This window comes from Protopterus annectens, chromosome 11.part0 (assembly GCF_019279795.1).
Source record: "Protopterus annectens isolate FY-2018-M chromosome 11.part0, PAN1.0, whole genome shotgun sequence".
NCBI lineage: Eukaryota > Metazoa > Chordata > Ceratodontiformes > Protopteridae > Protopterus > Protopterus annectens.
This window is the reverse complement of record NC_056745.1, coordinates 1,300,833,224-1,300,858,223: the sequence shown is the minus strand read 5'-3', so window position 1 is coordinate 1,300,858,223 and position 25,000 is coordinate 1,300,833,224. Positions and strand designations below refer to the sequence as shown.

Here is a 25,000-nt window from a genome sequence, read left to right as displayed (position 1 = left end):
GGGTGTTGCCTCAAGTCAAAAGAAAATACTTTTTTTTTTGTTTAAACTACTTTGCCCAGACAAACTGGTTACTTATAATCAGAACGAAGGGTGATATATAAGTAGACAATGGACAAATTGTATAAAGAGATAACAAGATAATGGACAAGGACTGTAAAGAGAAAACTGAAAAGTATTTTTCCTCCTCAGGATACCCAGAAAGCCAAGCAGTTCCTTCCATTCCTTCAGAGAGCTGGTCGCTCAGAGGCCGTGGTGGAATATGTATTCAGTGGGTCCCGTCTCAAACTCTACATGCCAAAGGAGACGTGCCTGATCACCTTCCTGCTGGCTGGTGAGTGACTGCCTTTTTCTGTGCACCTTTCATTCCTGAAAAACCTTTGTAAATGAAATCACCAAGTGCATTTCAGCATAATAAGCTTTTTTTTAATTTCATCACCTTTGTGCATATTGGGGGGATGAACAGACTCTTCACTTGTAGATTACCAGCTGTGATGACTGTGGAGTAGCTTTTGTTTCTTTTGTAAACGTCGTCGGTCATGTACAGGAGAAAAGGCACACTTTTGTATCTCTGCTGTTTAATAATCCATCCTGTTTTATATGCATTATCTATACTTGTGGAAGTAGCATTTCACTTAATAAAAGAAAATGGCTTCTTGTTCATATTGCAGATTTGATGATTAATGAAGTCTATTTTTAAAAGTATAAAAGGAAAACAGAATTAGCCACTGTTTGGTTTTTCTTTATCCTTTACGGCAACTTAGCAACTGGAAAAAAGCAATCAATTTATTATCCTTTCAGTGAGTTGAGTGACACTAAGGTTACTGTACTAAAAGAGTTTGCTTTAAGTTAATAACTACGTTATTGAATTACAAAAATAAATATCCTGTTAGGGAAATTGAAGATCATAGCTTTATCCCTCTGTCCTTGTCAGATTGCAGAGCCGGCTGCTTCTTACTTCATGTGAAGTTATTCACCACTACTTGAAATACCCAGGTTCACTGCTAGAATAATTGTAGTGTAGTGGCATAATTAAGAGTTACTGCAGAACACAAGTGAGCATTTCAGGCTTTGAGTTGCTTTGGCTATTGGTGTTGAGTTGTATTTATCGTATGTGGTCATTTCTAGGACTAAAGATCCCTAGTTGTGTTTGTGTCTTTTGGCTTTTCCCGGTTGGGGGTTGCCACAGCGGAATTCCGGTCTGCTAATGATTGGCAGTAGATTTTTACGTGCTGGCTTGCTGGGCCTAACGCACAACCTTCATTGAGGGAACGCCCATTCATGCATGTCGCCACACAGAAGACGGTCTAACTGAGAATCGAACGGGCAACGTCTAACTGTGAGGTGACAACGCTACCGCAGCACCAGCACCGCAGATACAAAGATCCTAGTTGTGTATGACGCTAATATTGAGTTAGTGCCACAAATGTGATGTCATCGCTTAATTATTCAGAGTATTGCACAGATAAGTGACTTAGCAAAAATTTAAATGTTAGAGACTGCAATTATTATGCCCAGAAGTTGTTCTGTGAACATGCTGAGTATAGTAAGTCATCCTGAAAATGTTGACATCAGTACTTCTACCACTGTTTTTTTTTTTTTGCTTATGAGTCTGTGCATTCTCTGTGGTCAATGTCTTGTAACAGAATAGGAGCAAGAGCTGCCATCCATGTGGCAGACAATTTCTCTGTATGCCCTACTCTTCCTTTGTGCACCTGTTGTGTTCAAGAAGGTGTGTAATGAGAGTTAATGGTGTGCTGTCCATACCAACGATTGGAATGAAATCAAAACCTTACTGATCTTGCAGACAACGTTTGTGTGACCCTGGTCTACACCAGTGGTTCTTCTGCTAAGTGTGAGCCTGGGCATGCACTCCTAGCCCCCCAAAGGTGTGGTGAGCAGGGACTGTCTCTTAATTGTTGCTCTCCCCACATCAGCTCCAGCAGGTGGCTGAACTGCTAATCAAACTTTGAGTTGCAGTTAAGGTGTTCTCTCTCTCTGTGAAGCTGGCAAAGCCCACGCATATTGTGGAGTAGTGGTACACAAAACATTGTTTAGCTCAGTCAGTGGAGAAAGTTTCCATGATTTTATACATACATGTTTTTGATTCATGTGTTTAAATATTTTAATTTTCACCTAAATGATTATTTTAGTGCTCACTTTTTATAAGGTGGTAAACAGCATCTTAAAGTGTGCTAAAATTGCATTTCTATTTAATATGTGAAGCTTATAATGCATAATGTTTCCAGCTCATTATCGGAAGTGCTTTATTGTTGGATTTTATCAGTGAAGTAGTGTGTCTGTATCTTCCCAGTGAAAAGTTGATCAAGTTCTGATGGCATGATCATAACTAGCCAAATTTGCTTTTTCATTGGTCTTCTAATTGATGTCCAGGCAAATTGTGGCAGATTGCTATGCAATGTTTAGGAGAGATTTGTTTCTCCATTTTGTAACATGGAGTTATACATGAAGTTGCAGGTCTGGCAATTAATAACTTCTGCTTATTGTAGTGTTGCAAATTGTCAGTTTATAATGTTTAAAAGCCCCCCCCCCGGGCCCATGGTGAAAATTAGTTCACTGCACTTCGTTAATAAATGAAAATTACTTTTCCAAAAACACTCACATTGTCCTTGTAACTGTCGAGGTGCAAGCTGAGTAGTCAAAGTAATGTTTGCTTTTATCAGCTTGTTGAAGATACAGCTCCACTGGATCATCAAACTAAATGCTTGCAAACCAATTGGACTCAGTACATGCATTTCTATCAAAAGTGTTTTAATGCTAAGAAAGCTAAATAACTTTATGTATTGATTCTGTTTTGTGAGATCTGGGGCTGCCTCAGTTGAATGGCTTTTTACCATGGATGACGTCCCCACTCTGGGCCAGTAATCCTTGCCACTGACACTGGAGAGGGATGTTCACTTGGAACAAAAATGGCTACACTCATTATTTCTACATGCAGCTCACTGTGTCAAACACAGTTTCCCTTAAGAGCGCACACACAGGGAACACACTCAGTCCGAGGGCTGGTTTTCCTTCTCTCTCCAGATCCCTAATAAGACTCCTCACCGGCACAGCTGTAGAGTTGAGTCCTCAGCTTAGTGTTAAAGCCAAGTTCTCCTTTACTCTTTCTGTGAAACCAGTGCTTCTTGTCCCTTCTCCCAGCAGCTGACACACACACACGCAAATGGCTGGTACAGATTTACTAACTATGCCCCCTTCTGCCCAGACTGTAAGGTAGTTACTGCCACCAGACACTCCAAAGCCAGCTACTCTAAGGCTCTTACAAGTGTATCCAATTACACTGAGTGAAATTAATATTAATACAAATTATAGTGATGGCCAATGCAGTAAGGCTTTCAGGAGTGGCCTCAGAATCACCAAGTGGATACCAGTACTGTCCATGGCTAAAATATTCTCTAAAGGACCAGCCACAATGACAAGTTTAAATATATTTAATAGTAAATAAAAGTACATGAAAATATGGAATATCCATTTACAATAAACACCAGAGTTTCAATCACAGGAAATACTAAAATAACACAGATGCAGCAAAACAGTACTTAACTAATCTCACTATATTTTCCTGACTGATCTAAAGAATTGCAATTCTCTGGCTCACTTACTAGAGCAAGGCAAGATGAAGTAGGTCAGGGGTCCTTCTTTAGGTTACGAAAAGAGTGCTAAGTCACTGAGAAACTTCTGTCTGTAATATCTAAATATTATTTGAGTTGATTACACAGTGACATCCCATCTGGTCATCTGACTGTTTCCCACATTATCCCATTGCTGGAAACTGCCAGGATTTAGCACATATGTGCTACCACACATATCTGAACTTTGCTAAAGTTTATTGCAGCATCTGGAAGCTGCAAAACAGTTTTAACACTTATGCTCTTCCTACAGAGACTAACAAACCATTCTTCTTACAGACATTGCATCTCTGGCTTCATTCAAAACTGAGAGATAACATCTTTATGGCCTAGACCCAGTAATTTAATTTCAGAATATTTTTCAAAGTTAACTGAACTGAGATTAACTCCTTCTCTTCCAGTATCCTTTGTTGCAATAAAAACATTTTAACAGTTACAGTAATACATGCATATTTTTCCTCTGTCCAGCAGGGCACAGTGTTGATACATTTTTAACGCAAGCAACTTTACAAATACATTTTCAACACAAACATCTGTACAAATCAGTTTGATATACAAATGACATATAATTATTTACAAAATTCAAGCTAGCTGTACTGGCAGATGTTACACAGCCATTGCCTTACTTCTCCTGGCATAGCTGCTAATAACTTGCATCACATCTCTCCCCCCTTTGAAGATTCAAGCTAGTTTCTTAAGTGACCCTGAAGAAACATTGCTTGAGTGGAATGAGCCTGTCTGGGAATACAGTAACTCATATTCTTGAGAGACCATTTTCAGTGGCATTGCTGATCCAACTACAGTGCTGCACTGTCCTGTCATATGCCTGCATCCCTAGGCTTCACCTTAGTAACTTGGCATTTTGCTGGCTGACTCAGTGTAGCCGTAGATCTCTCAGACTCCTCCTGCCTCCCACTGCAAATAATTAGCACAAGGGCCTCTCTGTCATGGTAAGGCTTCATCTTGTTAACATGGTACAAATGTTCTTCATTCCACATTGCTGCAGTCCTAACCATTGGGTAGTCCGCTGTCCCAGTCGTGTCTCAATACCAGTATATTGACGTCATAGTCAGGCTGCGATTAGTCTGTCTGACGTCAGGGTCAGTATTACTCATATTGACCGACGCCATATCCCTCAGTCTTTTGCCGCATGGTCGATGCAGAAGCAGTTTCGTTTCAGCAGGGCGGCTTGGTCGAAGTTCTCAGTCGAAGTCGTGAAGTTTCAGACTAGTATAAGTCACAAGTACCGTTGGGGAATATTTTGGTTTTTCGCCTCAAATGTTAACCGGATGTAAGAAAAGTAATAATCGTTGTCAGTGGGAAACATATACTTTTACCATACCTTGTTTATACCTGTGTTTAATTTTGTTGATGAGGTTGAGAGCACCCACGCTGTTGACGCCGCTGTGCTGCGATTTAACAAACGACTATTGGCAGAAGTGTTAACTGTTGTAGGTTAGCAGTTTTAAAATTAACCGTAAAATGTCGCCCTAAGTCGGAAAAAGCTTCCCGGACAAAGCAAAGCGGGACAGGTGGAAGAGTTTAACGGAAGAACCGACAGTCCCGTTAGAAGGTCTTTAGAAGAGTTCTGGAGGAGGGAGGTTCTTGAGGAGGTTTTGAGAGTTTCTTTGGAGTCTCAGGAGACAGGATCAGGATCAGGGGGCTGTCAGAAGGGGCTTGGCAGGCTGTTCTTCCAGCTGCTCTTCCTCTCTTCCATCTCCCTTCTTTCAGCCTCCCTTTCCTCTTCAGGGGGTTTTTGGGGGCCTTTATCTCTTGGCTGAAATGGTTTTTCTTCTTCAGGATCTTTACCTTGGCAGACAAAGATTAAACTAAGCAGGAGGATTTGGGCCCTGAAGAGATTAGGCCTAGGTTGAATAGAGTGTTCGAGGCTTTTGAGACAACCTGAGAGTTGAGTAGTTTCCTTTGGTGTGATTCGCTTGAGTCTGAGTCTACTCCTTCTGCACTTGCATCCTCCCATGATCTCATTCTGGTTCTGATTCTTCTGCATCTCTTCCTCCTCTTCTTTTTCATCAGATGAGACTTTATTCATTCAAGTAGTTTATCTAATTGAAGGCATTAAGATAGGAATTCTTGTTTTACCCCAGCAGAGGCCTTTTGAAGATGTTTTTCTTGTGGCTTCCTGGAAGAATACCCTTTTGTTCTGAATGTGGTTGAACCCTTTGCCTCCTATCCCAGTGGAACCCTGATTCTGAACCTTCCCGCCCTCCTCTGCCTAATTAAACCAACTATAGGTGCCTGAAGCTCATAAGAGCTTTTTTTTAATTTTCCCAGGCGACCCGAAACTGTCTGTCTGTCTCTAAAAGGGGAAAAGAAAGTTGTTGTTTCTGTTCCTGTTCCCAAAGACAGAGCAAGGGCAGTTTCATGAGTTGGGAAGAAGTGTACCAGTTCCACTTTTGTTTGGTTTATGAGGTTGAACTGCAAATATCTGGTGTAAAGAAATGCATTACGTCCTTTCTGTGTTGAAGTCTAAAGGGTAATGAACACAAAAGAGTGACATTGATTTGCAAAGTGAGTCCTCGAGGTTGCAGGCCACTCCTACAGGTGGGGCAATGTGGTTCTCTTGGTGCTGATGCTGTGCCTGGTGCTCCTGGATGCGAAGCTGATGCTCCTGTTCTTCTGATTTGATTGGGGGAAGTGATCAGAGCTTGTTAGCTGAGAATGCTGGGACAGTTTTTTTGAAAAATGTCAATTGTTTGACATGCTGCTGTTGGCAAAGCTAGTTTTTTAGTTTTAAAGAAATAGTCTACATTGACATTCATAAATTGTTAAATTCTTTGCAGGTGTCCCCCTCTAGGGTAGGGCTATTGGGCTCATTAAGGATGACATAGACTGGGAATGTCTTCCAGTCTAGGGTGGCGAGTTCAGGTTCAGGCTCTTTCTCCGGTTTAGGGTGAACTGAACTAATGTCACCTGCTCAGACCCCCAGGCCTGGAGGCACCTGGCTTCTCCTTTTGAGGAACTAAAGCTTTTAAAAGAAAATTGTTATGCCAGCCAGACAAGCTGCTTGGGAGATTTCCCATTGCCTTTAGATTTTATTTTCAGATTTTGCCTCCTTTCAGACAGATGGACACATGCCTTCATTCAGCTGTTATACAAGCTAATCAGGCTCAAAATAAATTTCTCCTCCACTCCAAACAGGGCATCCAAAGCCAGAAAAGAGGCAAACAAAGCCTTCTCACTTAATTCAAATAGCTTATTCAGAATACAAATTCATAGAAACACTCCTAGGATTTTCAACACTTTATCTCAAAACATTGAGAATCTGACAACACATTAGGACCAATTCTGGATCTATCTTATCCTTAAGATTCTTCTGGGGGACATTTAGCTTTCAAAAATCAAAACCGGAATAAAGGCAATTTGCACTTTCCATGGGCAAGATCATGCTTCGGTTCATGTGCCTCTCAAGGAGGCTTACCTACTGCCTATTTTGTTTTCAGTTGCAGGAAGCCCAGCCCAGGTTGTGATTCAAGGTATCAGCTCTCTACTTAGCCCCTTCACATTAACTCTGGCTCAGAAGAGTATTACTTCAGTTGTGGCAGAAAGTGATAGCTATTATTGGAAAGCAAGATAGCAGTGTCAAGAACTGAAGGGACTGCCTGATTCTGCGATAAGTGCTAGCCAAGACTGATACAAGACATCTGAATATGTGGTGAAGAAAAGCTAAGATAGATAGGTATTCTGTTGTAAACGGAATAGTCCAGTCTCATCTTTACTCAGACCATGAATCTTTTTCATTTTCTGAATACAACAGCTGCTTCAGCCTTTTTTTTCTCAACTAACAGTCAAATGGATCTTATTTACATCAGCTTCTTAAGTCTTCAGTCCGGCTGACTGCAAACTGCATCCTTCGCTTCCTAGGTTCATGCAGCATCTGTATTCTGCGCTTCTGTTTGGACACTGCACATGAGGAAGTTGCAATGGTATCTCAAAATGTTGTGGTCACCTCCAGAATTATGATTTGGACATCACCATTCAAACTATACCTTAACGAGTCGACTTAATTTGGGTGGTGGGCAGATACTCGTTGGGAAAAGAGGGAACTGGCCAGCTGCGGCCAGAGGGCGTACATGGATTCTACAGCAGATAGCCCATAGACATTGCTGGGGAGCTCATCTAAATGGTGCATGATATAAGACAGTGGCCTGCCAGACCACAGCAAGGTGTTATCAACACAAAGGAGATGCTAGCATCCACACACAGTTATGGTTTTCAAGGGAGGGAATGACTTTATGAGGCAGCATTGACTTCATTTAGACAACACTGTCGGCATGTGGTACCCTCATCACAAGGGTTCCTAGATTCTTGTATGGCCAGCATCATGGATGTGATGGGATGGGAGATTGCGCCAGTATTCTTGGTAACTGGCTCTTCAGGCATTTGAAAATTGGACATGTCATGACCTTAGCAGATGTGTAGTTAAGCAGACAAATCATGGAAACTCATTGAGGTTTCATTGGATTGTCATGTGGGCTTCCTTCTTTCAGACCTGGAAAGCCACTCCAGACCTTCCACCAGTTGCTCTATCTCCCCACCAGCTGCCAAAGTTTTGCACAAGACTCCAAAAGGACAGGACTTGCTCCAGACAAGCCTCCTTCAGTTGGAAAATTCCCACCGAGGAAAGTCGCCACCTCTGCCTCTTCTCCCAAAGGTCATATTGAAGGTCAGACAAGACAAGCCATTTGACCTGCCACCACAGCCTCCAGAGTCTTTCGCAAAAAGCTCAAGTCTATTCTGTTTTGAAGCATACAGCCCATGGCCTTTACTTGATTCCACACCTGTTGTGAAAGAGGGACGGGTCACCTGCTCACCGTCAAGCGCAGCAAGGATTTCTTCATTTATTTTGGAGTTATTTCTGTTTTGAAACAAGAGATTTCTCATTTGGAGTAAAAGCCTAAATGTGAGTATGAAGTTGGAAGACCTAGTCAATCTCTTACTGTAAGATTCAAATTTGGTTTGTCTTTTTCAGTTTCAAGTGCAGTAAAGAGGTTGAGATTTTTTGAGCCTAATTCACGGTTGCCTTTCAATATCTTACTGAGTCCAATTCATTTTTTTGTCTTCCTGCTTGGGATCTCAATTGTTGCAGGCAATTTCTTGGGATTGTGATTCTGCCCACTCATTACTGCTTTCTTGTTTCAAGCAATTTTAGAGGGGCAGTTAGAATTGGCTCCCAAATGAGAGCCTTTTGCTTTTACAGTTTCAATATTTGATTTTGTGTTTTACATTTTTACCTTACAATCCTTTGAGCTCATAATCCTTCTTTTTCTTTGGAAATACTAGGGTATCATTTACCAAACTTTCTATGCAGATCCCCAAAAAGGGTTCAAAATTCTTGGTAAACTTATTGTAGGCTTGGAGTTTTTACATTTTCCATAATATATATTAAAGTATTTTTGCACTAATCTCTTCTTGCTCAGCAGGGTTTTTGCTTTTTTTCTTTAAGGTAAACAGGTCAAGCCTGTAAAGTCTTTGTAATTTTGGGCATTGTTGGGTTTTGCATTGTGCACACTTTTTCCAGCATTGATAGGGAGATTGGTTGCGTTTAGGCCATCCCAGGACCAAGGATTTGCCTGGGCAACGTAATGTTTGTATCTTTTTGTTTTGGAGAGTTCTCAGGCAGCTTCTGTGCATTACAAACTTTTTCTCTATGATTTAGTTTGCATTGCATTATGGGCTTCCTTTTCATGGCAACTATTTTCCTCCTGGGATTAATGACTCATTCAATTCCTGTTTTACCTACTTCAAGCCTTACCTCTGGGGTGGCATTCTGATATTGAAAGACCAGCCTTGGAGTCTAGCTTTTGGATTCTAATTATTACCACCTTTAATGGACTATGTTCCTGATCCCACATTTGCCAGTTCTCCCACCTAGGGTCCTTTGTGCCTGTTTTTAGGGGTGTATGTGTGCTTCCTTATTTCTGCTTTGGGATTCTACCTCTGTTTTTTTTGGCAGGAGTGGTGGTGTTTTTTGTTTTTGCCTGCTCTTTTTTGTGACCATAATCTGGGGCAAGAAAGATCGAGGTTATTACAGTAGTCTTTTTTACGTACCCTCTTTCCCTCGTCAGGCAATTAGGGGGTGGTTGTGTGACGTTATTCTACGTAATTTGCAACATATAGTACTGACGGATCAGCCGTGTTTGTGTTTGACATTTTGGGGATGCTTTTAGGTCTACATTTATATCCAGAAAATACTGAGGATTTTTTGTGACTCTGCCTCCTGCCTAGCAGTTCCACCATGTAGTTAACATCACTGACTCTCCTTACCACTTTGAAGGGTCTCTTTCAAGCTACCTGCAGCTTATTTTTTTCTCAGGAATGAGACCCATAACCTGCTGTCCCACAGCATACTCTCCGGCTCGAGCATTCCTGTCTTACCAGACCTTTTTCTGCTGTTAGGTTCCTGCCAGGTTCTCCTAGGTCAAGCCCATGTGCTGTCTAAGCCTTGTCCTGGGGGTTAGACCATATGCCACAACAGACTCATTGTGAGATTCACACTCACCCTCTTATGAATCAAATCTAAAGGCCTCCTCTCACCCTATGCCCATACAGCTACTCAACGGGTGAAAAACCTGTGGATCGTGGTGTACCTTTCTGAATGCAAACAGCAGATGGGGCAAATATTTATCCAACTCTCTCTTAAACTGGTCTGCAAATGCCCATAGCATGGTCTTTAGTTTGGGGATGGCAGGCAGTGGTCTTTAGGTGCTTCATCCTACAGCCCTCCCACAGATAAGCCAGCAGGTCTGACAGGAAATTGGTACCTCTGTCAGTCAGTATTTCTCTTGGGAAACCTACCCCGCTGAAAATCGCAAGCAAAGTATTTTCCACCTTCTCTGCCTTGATGGAGGACAGAACCAATGGCTCACCCTTTAGCCCTCCCTCAGGGGTCCACACACTCTACAGTAACTCTTTGTTCCATTGTACAGACTCGCCCTTCCCTTGAGAATCTGGCACCTCCCCTAGCTATCTCCTTCAAACCTCTTAGTGTGGGGTCTGAGAGCTGAGCCTGTCTTAACTCTATCTTTGTAACTCTTCCCAGCTTCTCTTCCACAGGAAGTATGTTATCCTCTGACAGTGGTGCCTCACTGTCAGCCTGGATACTAACACTTTCCTCTGCCCTTGCAATAACTCTGTCCAAGGGAACATCAGTACCTACCAGCAGCTGTGGCTCACCTTCAGACTCACTGCTACAGGCTAGCTTCGTCCCTGAAATAGCCACCTCACCAGTCCTTCAGTTGTGGGGTCTGTCCGGGTTTCCCCCAGGCTACCAGCCCCACATGCCTGTTTCCAAACTTGATGGCGTTTAACTGCATGCACACAAGGCATGCATTATCAAAATCATTCCCTATCAAGACATCTGCAGGGATATCCTTAAACACATCTACTTGCTTGCTTCCTTTTCTACCCTCCTAGTCAAGGTGAACCCTGGCCAAGGGCATTTGGAATGGGGTCCCTCCTAAAGCTCTCACTGGAGTGGATGGCCCAAGCAAGTAGTGCTCCTCTTTAACCACTGCAGGCTTCAAAATAGTTATGTCAAGGGCTCTCTCTCTTAGCAGTGGCTTATTTTCCATCCACTGAGATAGAATATAACCTCTGGTGATAGTTTGGTACCCCTGTTGTCTCCAGACAACTTACCACTGGCATACTGTTATTCCACTTGCTGGATCCCCCATCTTGTGTTCCCCACCTTGCCCCTGTGGACATCCATATGGTACATGGCCACACTTGTTGCACTGAAAACATTTAACCCTTGATCCTGGCCATGTACCTGAACTAGTGGCTTCCCCTGTTACTGGTGGACTCTATTGGGGTGGTTTAAGCTGCCCACCATAGATTCCCTTATAGCCATGTGCAGCACTGGCTATCCCCTTCCTGTGCAGTGATGCCCTGCTTGCTAAGTAGAGATCCCCTTTTTTCCCCAGCTCATCTGCAGAGTTACACTCTCGGTCTGCCAACCAGATTCTCATGTCCTCAGGCAAAGTGCTAAGGGCTTGCTCCCACACCAAAAAGTCTGCCAGCCCTCCAAAAGTTGTGACCTGACACCTACTCGGCCATCTATGAAAATAAGCACTTGCACTACTATATTGATTTCCCAGATGGACCTGAAGAATCCATATGGTGAAAGCATTTTTTTAAATGTTATGACATCCTTAGTAACTTGAGCAGAACTTTTTGTTAAATTAGTTATACATGGGTCTGTTTAAACAGCAAAAAAGGAATCATCTTGCTTGAACAGGCTTAGTTGTTAGATTTGTCTGGAATATGATTAACTGATATTGTTATACAACACAAGTACTGTAAGATGATGGGGAGTAGTACGCAGAATTATATACCCTACCCTACCCCACTTGGTGGACAGCCGGTCATATGCAAATTAGGTGTATTTTCACCTCCACCAATTTAAACTCACTTCCTCACCTGGCTATTCTGACCCATCCCATCGCAAAGCTCTTTTAACCAGGGCAGAGCTTTCTGTAAAACCATTACAGTAAACTCTCAGGTAATTGGCACCCATGGGGATTGGTAGATGCCGGATAACTGTAGTTTCTGGTTGCTTAAGAGTTACTGTTAAAAAACGGCCGGACTAATACTGTACCCTATACTCTTTGTTTGGTTTGACTTTTTCTTAGGTTGAGGAGAGAGGGAATTTATTCCTGTATTCCTTTTTAAAACTCATACTCTAAAAACGTAAGGTATATTTGGTGGTTGGGGGGGGTGAACGAAGTGCAAAACATGAAAATTGTTCTGTATTTCTTAGATTTTTTTTCTGGTTGCTTCAGTTCCGGTTAACAGAGTTTACAGTAATATTCAGCTGCGGGAACACTCATCCATCTGTGAAGACTAGTATTTTCTTTCTAAAAACTGCACCAGTTTGATTTGTTTTTTTAGAGACGAGGGATGGATAATCTAGTTAGGGTTGAGACTGGGTCAGATTTGTTTGCATAGGTTAATAAGTACTAGGCTAGTAGCTGCCCTTCTGGGCCATTTTAAGCGTAGCCAGTTTTCCCTTTTTGTGCTCAATATAACCATTTCCATCTGGTTATAATTGGCCTTGCCCATCCCATGGTCGGTGATCATACATTGTCTCTAACGAAAATAAATGGGATCATACCATAGCTAATTTGAGTGGAACCATCCCCAAGCATGGTGTAAAGCATATAGGAGCTGCCTCAGTTAGTAGTACAGGGGCAATCTTAAGGCAAATTTTCTGTTTCCCATCCATAGATCTAAGTTGCAGTTGAATATAGACAGGGATGAACTTTGTTTTATGTGGATGGGGACTGTGTTCCGCAGCAATAGTATCCTATGCAGGAAATACTGGTCCCTCCAAACCATTCTGTTGATGCAGAAGAGGTTTAGATTCCTAGACAGCATTTTTGATGCCACTGGACTTGCTGGCATGCAGTAAATCCATCAGTAATGAGTAAGAGGATGCTTTTATTTCAGACACTGGTTACCTCTTAGCAGTCTGTAGGATTCTGAGTATACTGGCAGCTCTTCAGTCAGACCATGTAGGACATGTTTAGGCTTTGTATCCTTTTAGTAAAATATCTCTGTGAGAGTTCAGTTGTTGCATGTGTCTGGACAGTTACATGCAAAAAGGGGGCATTATATTCAGTGACTGGTGTAATGAGGGTTGAGTAAAGGGGGCAATGACATCCCTAGATCTAGAGACAAGCCCTTTAATTATAGCTGTGCAATATAGGACTGCCTTACAGCAGTAGACATATGTTGATCAAATGTTAGGTCACTGTCCACATAAGTTCCCAAATCCTGAATAACTGTGTCAAGTCTTAGGGGTGTATTGTTAGTGTGGTAGTTCCCTTGGGGTAGATGACTTACAAAGGCTATAATAATGCAAGAAATTTGTATCCTTGTCTATTTTCTTTGTCCTGAAGTCCAGATTGCTGATTACAGGTTGGATCTCACAAGCTGTCTTCAAGTAGTGGATCTTTGATATTGTTCTTGTTTTCCGTTTAAGGAAGTTCTCCACAGCACTTCTCACCAAAAGTAGGGGTACTTTAGATAAAACTGTCTTGTATTTCAAAAGAATGTGCTAGCTAGCAAAGATCCCTTTTCTGTGTATTTTCTAGATGCTTCAGAACCTAAAAATGGTCAGCAGAGGCCAATGTGTTCTATCCCAGTTAATACACTGAGATAAGTAAATTTATGTTGAGGAGATTTCTGGATGGTGGTGGGAAGACTTTATAGTTGAAAGAAAAAGCTTTAGTAGGGTGAAGTGGAGTGGAAGGTCATAGAAAAAAAGATAGATGGGTTGTGGGAGACTGAGGCGGGACTTATTTTAGTCTGGTGAAAAGAAAGTGGAGCTAATGAATATATGGAACAAGATGAAGCAGCCGAGTAATCATTACTGTTGGAAGAACTAAAATACTGGAGGAGATTGGAGGTTTGCAAATAGGAATAAAATAGATAAGTTGGTGGCAGGCAAAAAGGGGGTTAAACAGAAACAATGGGAAGGAGACATTTTTAGTAGAAAAGGTGGTAAAGGACAGAAAAGGGGAAAAGTTGCCTTTCTTAAGGGAGGTGTTACGCCAGCTGTAGTTCAACGTTTTTTTTTTTTTTTTTTTTTTTAATGACAGCACCCACAGACTTCAGCAAATGTGGTGGACTGCAGTAATTAAAATGTGGTCTGGAGTGGGATTGTGGATGAAGAAATTACCACCCAATTCAACATTTAGTTGAGCTTTGGCAAGTCAGTGTTTCAGAAGGGATTCCCTTTGTGTTTTAAAGGTGAGGCTTATGAAGGTAATCTTTCTATATTTGAAACCAAGCTCTAACGTTAGGGTTTTTTGAATTTAAATGTTTAGGTACCACCATTGATGTTTTATGACTTCATTGTGAGAATGCTGTTTTGACCAACACAAACTGCAACAGGCGATGCCTCAGCCTTATGGTTTGTCAGCACCCGACAGATCCAAAGGAGTACATTACTGTTGGTTTTTGGTCAGGCAGCATTTTGTCTACAGCAGTGGTTACATCACTAAGTCTATGTGATGACATGGTCATTAGAGCTTTTCTTAGCCAGCCTTGATAATGCACATACATTTGTTTATGAAAAAAATATATAGTAATTTGGAGTCAGAAGTGTCTAGTATTGTTTCTTCAACATGTCTGAAATGTATGAGTATATCTCAACCTTCTGCTGTTCCTTGTGCTAGACATTTGTTTTTTATCTCAGATATGCTTAACACACCAAGCTTAACTATGTGTTAACTGTGTGCAATGTAGTTATGTATGAGAAGAAAGCATAGTTGGTTTTCTGTTCTCGTTCTCAGGGTTTAAGGTGATTAAGTGTTTATCTGTTTTTAAAGTATGCATTCTTTTGAGTGCAGCTGGGGAGAAGTTGAGGGGTGGTGCTGCAAGTTCTTTCACTTGTACAACTGATGCAACACTTTACTCATGTCAGCATGTTAAAATTTGATAATGCTATTTTTTTATGCAGCTGTGCCTAAACCTTATCCAGATTGTTTCCTACTCAGTCCCTCTCCCCATTACTCAAAATGTGCCCTACCCTTGCTATCTGACAGTATATTTACTTTCTCATTTCCCTAAAGATAATGTGCATTTAATGAAGTGGGTGTTCATTTGAATTCCTTACTATCTGACAAAAAATCCTCTATCTGGCTAAGAAAATGTCTGCGTTAAGTTATGCCCAAAAGAAGTTAACTTGGGATTTTGATAATAAAAATTCTGCAGCAGATTCTAACTCTAGCACATTGGAAAAAGTTTTCCTTGTGGTGCAGGGGCTCTTAACGTGCCTAGCCTTCTACTCTCCATCTCAGACTCAACTGTTCCATCAAAGGCATATAGATAGATTTAGATCCTTTCTTAGCACACTAAACAGAAAACTAAATACCGGTGCCAAAGCAATGCAAAGCCAAGCTGTATCACCAGAGCACGGATGAAACTTGCAGCACACAGGGTCACTTCAAAGATCTTTATTAACTTGATATCCACACAGTTTTAAACACAGTCAAAGGGTTGTTTAACACTTTCATCCCACACCTAGGACTTTTTTGTAGAACAACCATTTCACAAACTTTATACATTTTAATTTGTCTCTAGACACGGATTTTGGTCAAAATGAGATAAATATTTTAAATACATGTATAATTGTGTTCTAAAACAATCTCCATATTTATTTTGAAGGTCTATTTTTTTTTGCAGAAGAAACTTGCAGTGGGAGCTGCATGTGCCCCTTGTTCACTAATATTGTTTTGTTGCTGTGTGATGTCAATTTAATTCACTCTCTAGTGGTAGAGCTCCTTTCTTAACCACTTTGTTTGCCAGGAGAGTTTACTCATATCTCGAGTTTTTCGCAAATTCTTTAGATATACTTTATTTCTGTTTATTTTAACCCTACCATGAAACAACTGGGAACCTGTTTGAAATGTGAGATGTGATTCTTCCCTACCAAGCACATGGGACCCACTTCTGTGCAAAGCACTGAAGCAGGTTTGAATCACAGTTGCTTTCCTAGGAATTCTGAGATGTAGAATGTCCGAATTAAGAGTTACTGCCTTTATTTCTGCAAGTAAAAGGTCTTTTTAAGACTAAAATAAATTGCTCACAAGGCAGTAGCTGAATTTCCAGCTCATTTGCTGGCAGGAAGTAGTTTTAATTTGGCCATAGAGAGGATTTTGTTTTGTTGCATGTTATTGTCTACTTGGCTCTTCTAGTCATGCTTTGGTTGCTATGGGTGTACCAGTTTGTTCCATAGTGTCCAGTTCATTGCAAAGACTATGAAATTTGAGGGCAAAACTGCAAAGAATTTACAAGAAGCCACACAAGACTGGCCTGCAGTGGGTTACCTTCAAAGATGTTTTAGTGCAAATACTGTATTAGGTCTTAAGTAACACTGCCTCTACAAGTCTGGTTTGTGGCAGATTTTGTGTGTGCTTTTTTGTAAGAAATAAATCACTACCATGAAAAAAAAATGCAGTGTAGCATTATTATAACTGCAGTTAAATCATTAAACTGATGGTTACAGTTGTCCATACACATCAGGTTCACAATACAAAGTAGTTATGCAAAAAAAAAAAAAAGTTTCATTTCAGTAAATAAACTAGTTGCAAACATGACATGCATAGTGTTAGAAACATTGGATAGGATTGTAGTCTGTATAAGTTGAAAAAATTTGGACAATTCTTTTAGTGAGAAAATCCACATCTAAGCGTTATAGTCTGAGACTTTTTTTTTTTTTTTTTACATTACTGTGTATCAAAACCTCACCTTCATTTTTGTCTGCATTCTGTTTTAGAGTTTGACTGGATGTGCTGCTTGATGGTGTTTCATTTTTCAGGCCACCCAGCTGTTTGTGATGGCTGACCTGGAAGCTGAAACACTGTCAAGGCCTTCCAGCTGTCCATGATGTTTGTGTCTGTTATGTTGAGTACTCCCATATAAGGAGCTGTATTCTAGTGCAAAGTAGTTCAGTAAGGTTCTCTTGGAAAGAGAAATGAAAAGTGATTTGTAAACTTAACAGTCTGCGTGTTCTTATTTACTGTCTATTAAATGCAGGTCAGGAGTTATTGTAGTGCTGGATATTTGTTGTACACATTAAAGATGCAGCTACACCATTAGTCTGGCAATGATTATCTTCGTGTTTCACTGTTGCAGTCATTAGATTTAGGTTATCTGCTTGCAGGTAGCCCTCAGTCGGCCTGATTAACAAAGTCTTGGGTCCTGCATTGGTTGCTGTCCCTTCTTCCATGACGTCAGGTCGTCAGGGGTATAAAACATGCAGCCGACGCCATTACATCAGTCTTTTTTGCCGTGCGGTGCCCGAAACAGAAGCAGTTCACAAGTGCCGGATGGCCACCTCCTGAAAATTTTGTTTTTTGAGTTTCAGAAACAAAGTCTTTAACTAAAGCTAAGTACCCTGTTGGGGAAACTTTTTCTTGCTCCTTACCGATGTCAGTAAAAGTTAATAATTGGATTACTTGTGTAAAGCAAATACCTCAAAGATTTTCATTTGTACTGTATTCCTTGCCTAGGCTCTGACCACGACTTACCTTGCTGTCGGTTTTGTGCTTTATTTAATCAGCGCACTATCAGTCGTCTGTATATTTTCACCTCTAAATATTTCGGTTCTCTGTTTAATTATCCAGAAATGTCAGTTAGCCATCCGACTACCGGGATTCCGAAAAAATGCAAAGATAGAGATAGGCCGCCGAGGTCCAAAACTGCCGACGACGCTTCTAAGCCAGTCACCAATTTGCCGGTACTCAGTGAGGCGCTTTCGCAGCCCCTGATAACCGCTACTTCTGATTCACAGGCCTCTACTGCGACCCATTCGGAGTCGGGTATGCCATCAGATGCTTCAACTATGGAACCTGCAGATGTCTGTAACTTGGACGGGTCCGGAGCTGCTGTGCAGGCACCGGCTTCTGAGGGTGTATTCAGGCCTACGGACTTGAATATTAAACCAACGCCCTCCTCCTTTACTTAGGCCTAAATCTCAGTCCATGCCTAAAAACCCGACGCCCAGGCCACATTCTGAGGCCTCTTTGCCTAAAAAAACAAATGATAAGAATGGCTGAAGATCTAATAACTCTAATCAGGGGTAGCCACCCCCCCACCCCCTTCTAAGAGGCCTAGGACTGAAGTTGATTATGAATCTTCTGATCAGGATTCTGTTTTTTTTTCTAATTATTCTGATGTGGATTTGCCCTTATCTGCTTATGAAGATTCTGATGCAGAGGATTCCATTCCCTCTGCTTCCCCTCCTGACTATTTTTCTTTTGGGGAAACCTTACATATACTCTAAGGGAGCATTTCCACTAGGAAAGCCAGTTTTTTTCTGATTCAAAAAAGAGGCTTAGGGATTTCCTTCTCCTACCTCAGCATAGGCCTTTAGCTATTCCTCCTGTACTAGACATTGTTGATGCTTTTTCAGAATCTAGTTTGGCCCCCTGATTCCTTGCTTCCTGCTCCCAGAAAACCTGACTGATATTACAGGGTCCCTGAGTCCCACAAGTTCCTTTTTAAAAATCCTATTGCAGATCCGGAGACTATTTCACAGAGGCCCAAGGGCATTAAGGCCTCTACTGATAAAAATCATACCCCTTCTGATAGTGACTCCAGGGTGCTGGATAGATGAGGTAAGAATGTTTACACTTCTGTAACCTTGGCCATTAGGGCTTTAAACTGCCAGTTTCATATGTTAAAGTATCAGCAAGATGTTATTGGACTGCTTAAACAGAAAATGATGTTGATTCCTGACTGTGTGGAAAATAAAGAATTACAAGATTTAATGCATTCTGCTGAAGAATTTGGAAAACATACTTTGCAATGTGGTTTTGATTCATTAGAGGCCTCTTGCAGGACTGCTGTTACTGGGTCTGTGCTCAGAAGGCATGCTTAGCCTAAGGAGCAATCTTTGCCTGATCATGTTAAAGCTAAATTGTTGGATGCTCCTTTAAATCAGGACCTCCTGTTTGGCAACAAGGCTGAGGAAGTTCTTAAAAAGATGGAAGATAAAGCTAAATCTATGCAAACTGTTAAAGATTTTTTACAAGTTCAGCCTCCTAGATTTAGTAGGCACTGGCCCTCTAAGAATTGGTCCTTTCCAGCCCCTTCCAGGTCTTCTCAAGCCAGACCCAGACACAGCAATAACCCCAAGTTTCAGTCCCAGGGGACACACAGAACTAAGCAGTGGGGGGCCTCCACTTCCAAATCTGGGAATAATAAGACTCCCCCTATGGTAAACTGTCTCAGTGACTTCCTTTTAAAATTTCCAAGCACTTATCAACTGACTGCACCTTTGGGGGGAAAGATTGCTCTTCATGCAAAGAATTGGGAACTCATTACCCAGGACAAATGGGTTTTAAATATACTGTCCTAGGGATAACAGATTTCACTTCCACACATTGCCAACACCAAGCGGGTGGCCGGACATACCCCCAAAGCAGTGGACAGAGGCCCAAAAACAAGTACTTTCTTTCTTAAGCATGGGGACTATTCGACTGGTACCAGAAGAGGAAAAGGGACAAGGTTTCTACTCTAGACTTTTCCTGGTACCCAGAAAAGACAATTCATGCCGTCCTATCATTGACCTGTCTACTCTAAACACCTTTTTAGAGATTCCAAAATTCAAGATGCTGACTTTTCACCAGTTACTTCCTATGCTAGGCAAAGATGCCTGGTTGGCAACACTATATTTAAAAGAAGCATACCTGCACATCCCAATCAGGGAATCTTGCAGAAGATACCCATTCTTCAAAGCAGGCTACACGCACCATCAGTTCTCTGCACTGCCCTTTAGCTTATCTACTGCGCCCAGGGTATTCACAAAGTGCCTAGTTCCAGTTATTGCATTTTGCAGGCAAAGAAATATTCAAATATACCCATACCTGGATGATTATGTCCTGGCTTTCTGCCTGAATTAGACATTTTTGAATCCGCTGGCCTTTGTACAAAGGGTTCTAACTTGTCTGGGGTACACCATAAACGAAAAGAAATCACACCTGGTACCCTGTCAACAAGTTATATTCCTGGGAGCAAGCTTGAATACAACTTCCCAGATGGCTTAACTCACGCCAGAGAAACAAATTCATTTGACAGCCTACTTCAAACAAGTGGTCACAAAACCCCTGCTATCTGCAAGGCAAATACTGCAAGACTTGGGGTTCATGGCCTCCTGCATTCTTCTAATTCCATATGCAAGACTGCATATGAGGAAACTACAGTGATATCTAAAAAGCCTATGGTGTCAACATTCTCAAGACCTGGAAACAATGATTCCTATTGTACCTTGCCTACGCCTAGAGTTCCTTGGGTGGGCAGAGGCCTGCCACCAAAACAAGGGACTACCTTTCACACCACCCCCTGCCACCCAAATCCTAACACACGCATCAGACTATGCATGGGGGGCTCACCTGGCAGGGAAGTATATTCAGGGCAAATGTAACCCAAGTCAAATGCACCTGTATATCAATCAAAAAGAAATATTAGCTGTACAGAATGCTCTGACAGCCTTCAAGGACCACATTCTTCCAGGACAACTAATGGTAAAGACGGACAACACTGTTATGTGGTGCATAAACAAGCAGGGGGGGTACACTCCTACCCCCTCTGCAGACTAGCCTTGGCATTGTGGTACACAGCCTTGAGCTACCAAGTGAACCTACAAGCTCAATTCCTGCCAGGAAAATTAAATTCACTGGCAGACGGACTGAGCAGAAACCTCATAGACCCACACGAGTGGAAACTGGAACCAAGGATTTTCAACACGCTGACAAGCAAATGGGGGAGCCCATATATAGACCTGTTTGCCTCTCCCCATAACTGCCAATTGGACAAATTTTGCACAAGGACTCCCCACAAACGAGACTGGAAAGAGGATGCTCTGTCCTTCAGCTGGAAAAACCTATCAGTCTATGCCTTCCCCCCCTCTGCTTTCTAAAGTACTACTAAAAATCAAACAGGACAAACCAAGGATGATTCTGATTGCCCCAGACTGGCCGCGCCAGCACTGGTACCCACTCCTGCGCAGTGTGTCATGGTTATCTCCATGGCACCTGCCTCGGACTCCTTCCCTGCTGTCTCAGCAGGAGAAACAGATTCTGCACCCTCAGCTTCTAACACTGAACCTTGCATCCTGGCTAATTACTTAATCTCTCCTTTACCATCCCTCAGCAAACATGTGATGGATATCATTTTAGAGGCAAGGAGGCCTTGTACTAGAAAATCTTATGCTGAAAAATGGAAAAGATTCTGTGCCTGGAACCAGTCTCAAAGGATGAGCACAGCAGCGCCCAATTTACCTCAGCTTTTACAATACTTAACTGAGATGCTTCTCAAGGGCCTGTCTTTTTCCTCCATTAAAATCCACACATCAGCCATTTCAGCTCATTATAGCACAGAATCTCTCCTCTTCTCTCATCCACTGCTCAAGCAGTTCCTCAGAGGGGCCAAAAATTTGAGACCACCCAGGAGAGCTCTAACCCCAGCCTGGGACCTTAGCTTTGTCTTGGAGAAACTCACTCTACCTCCTTTCAAGCCAGCTGCTACTGCAGAATTAAAATTTCTTTCGTGGAAAACCGCTTTCCTTTTAGCAATCACTTCAGCTAGAAGAGTATCTGAATTACAGGCCATTATTGCAGTGGAGCCTTTCATCATCTTTCATGCGGACAGTGTGTCCCTCAGAACCAATCCATCCTTCATGCCCAAGGTGGTATCCAGTGTGGCTCTTAATCAGTCCATTCATTTCCCAACCTTCTTTCCCAAGCCACAGAATAAAGGAACAGATACTGCATTCCTTAGATGTGCACAGACAACTTGGATTCTACTTGCACAGGACTAAACCTCAAAGGAAATCTGAACAACTGCTTGTGGCATTTGCTGCAGGGGCAGAGGGGAAGGCTATTTCAAAGAAAACCATTTCTAAATGGATAAGCCATTGCATTCATTTCTCCTATAAGCACCGTGGAAAACCTTTCCCCCAGGGAATCAGACCTCACCACCAGGGCTGCATCTACCTCTGCAGCCTTTCCAAGAGGCGTCCCTACCAGGGACATCCTAGAAGCTGCTACCTGGAGTTCTGTACATACTTTCACCAAGCATTATCATTTTCCAATTTTCTCTAAATCCAGAGCTGGCTTTGCCACTGCAGTCTTGCAGGGCCTTATAGCTGGCCCTTATGCTATCTAAATTCCTCCTCCCAACCATAGTTTTGGGAATCTACCCAAATGTAATGACTGCAACAGTGAAACACGAAGAACATAGTACAGTTGTGTACACTTACCAGAAATGTAGATGTTCAAGTGTATTCACTGTTGCAGTCCTGGTTACACTCCCTCCAGCCCCCTAACTTCTTTTGGCTATACCTCTACTTTCCTTTACTATGCTTAAAAGCCTTTTTGGTGTGTTTGCTTTTTTGTTGGAGGTATATCTTTGTGCTTTTATATTTAATTGCTTCCCATTAGGGGGGCACCTGACATCTGAGGCAAGAAAAACTGATGTAATGGTGTCAGCTGCATGTTTTTTTTACCCCTGACGACCTGACATCACGGAAGAAGGGACAGCAACCGACACAGGACCCAAGACTTTGTTAATCAGGCCGACTGAGGGCTACCTGCAAGCAGATAACGCAAATGTTATGACTACAACAGTGAATACACTCTAACATCTACATTTATGGTAAGTGTACACAACTGTACTTTCTGAAAGAATACTTTGGCAGGATGTGTTTTTGTTATAGGGAAAATCCTGTTAGAAACTCAGCAGACATGACCAAGAGCGGTTTGCTGAAAACACCCAAGGGTGAAATGACAATGCCATCACATGCACTGTGACATGAACATTCAAAAAAGGCACTCATAAGTAATATCAGTAGTATGACATAGGTCTGTAAAATACAGCGTCTGTGGAAAAAGTCTTAAAGGGGGACAGTGTGTGCCTGCATTATGAAGCAGCTGAAAACAGTCTCTTATGCTTTCTTCAATACCATTAACTATGGAATGTATAACGTGTAGTAATCGTTGAAAAAGCATGGCTTTTCCCCATGGGCATCCAGGACTGAAACAGGACAATGCCTGTAAATAAAGCAGTAGGTTGATGCTGGCATTGGGGCGAGGTAGGCAGTGTACAGTAGCTCAATAATGCCATTGTTTGCCACAAGGGATCCTCTGTGAAATGAAGCCTTCATGTGTTGTCATTGTGTGTGGTCTTTGCCTATGTACTGCATGTTCATGTTTTGGCCTGCATAGCTTATGGTCAGATGAGTTTGCCCAACTGTTTCCTCTGAGGCTTCTTCCAAACAGCAAGAATCCTATTAGTATTTTATCCCAAGTTGGCTGATCACTTCTTACATGGAATTTCGGTTAGTATGTAGGTTTTGAAACCAGAACAAATGGCTTTTACTGTTAGCATACAAAATAAAATGTTTTTGTAGTCAGAACTATAAATGCATGTGTAGTGTTATTTTTGTTGTGTGAAATCTTTCACAGCATAATAAATTCATGTATTTCAGAAGTTTGCGGGGGTGGCAGAGTTGGTTGGGTCAAGGTACAACATAGTGTCACATTTATTGTAACAGACTTGGACCATAACTTTTTATTTTACATTCATAGCATGACATATGCTAAACAGAAGGAGATGCAAACCTTTGCTAGTGATGATAGTGTCCAGTGCAACACTAGGTAGTTTCTAGGGCCACTTTTGTTTGGATTGTGTGCAGCACTTGTCAGTATTTTATATAAGTTTGTGTTTTTGTGCACTGTTGCAGAAGAATCAAAGAAAAGATTAGCCTGTAGACACATTTCTTTTCTCTGTCCTCGGGAGCAGCTCTCAGAGGAACATGAAAATAAGAAATAGGATTCTGCTGAACTATTCTGCCCAAAATGTGCCATTTCTGAATCTCTGCAAAATGATGTACTTGAGGAGCAAGACACTACATAGAGCTGTGTTATTAAAGGAGAGATGGATTGTCAGAGTGAGAAATCAGTCTTTCATTCTTATTGGTTTAACCCAGTTGATCAGACTTCCAGACTTTGAGAAGAGATTGTAGAATGCTTTGATGCACAGACGGTAGCAGTACGAGCACTAGACAAAAAAAAAAAATCAGTGGTACTGTGTAGGTCTTTGAGGAGACCTCATTTTGCTGTGTGATAATCCTTTCTGGAGATTGCGACTATGAGGCTGCAGACGTGATTTAATCAATATCTGTAAAAGGGGAATATGCTTGCTGATGCAGGAATTAGGTCAGACATCACATGATGAGAGACTAATAAGACCTGCATGCATATGCTTCTGAGAAGAGAACTGATGAGATGTGATAGAGACCTTTAGATGTTAGAAAGGCACAAGTGGGTTGCAGAAACAATTCATTTTTTTTTAATCACAGAGGTACATGAAACGAGTCTAAGAACAAATAGGGTAAGAGCATATGTCAAGGTGGTTCTCTGCAGAAAGGTTGGTAATGGGTTTGTTGTAAATACTTGTAGAGCATGATGAAGAGCATGGAATGTATAGCGTAAACAAGGGAATTCTTGCAGTTTAAATAAAGGAAGTAGTACACAGGGTATTTTGGAAGGTGATTAAAGGGAAAATAAGGTGTATGCATAGTTGTCTGCATTTTATTTCTTGCAGAATAAATAGAATCACAAGATGGACTGCTGGCACCACTTTTCACAAAAATGTAACATTTATCCCATTCCTATGTTAAAATTTGGTGTTATACACCATAGAAATAAATCAAAGGCAATATACAACTAAACTAGCCTGACTTGTATCGAGGCATTAACTCAAGCCTTAGAATCACCGTCTTCATACAGCTGAAGAAAATGCAGATAGTCTCATTCACTTTT

At 41.7% G+C, this 25,000-nt stretch overlaps 1 protein-coding gene across 1 annotated transcript in view; it reads left to right on the top strand.

Annotated features, from left to right (window-relative positions):
• The window catches only part of SND1 (staphylococcal nuclease and tudor domain containing 1), a gene marked incomplete in the record, with an annotated part of 3,811,866 nt that overhangs the window by 1,505,387 nt on the left and 2,281,479 nt on the right, over positions 1–25,000 (top strand). The window contains 1 exon segment of the mRNA XM_044088623.1: positions 190–331. Within this exon segment, the coding sequence (XP_043944558.1) occupies positions 190–331 (142 nt within the window).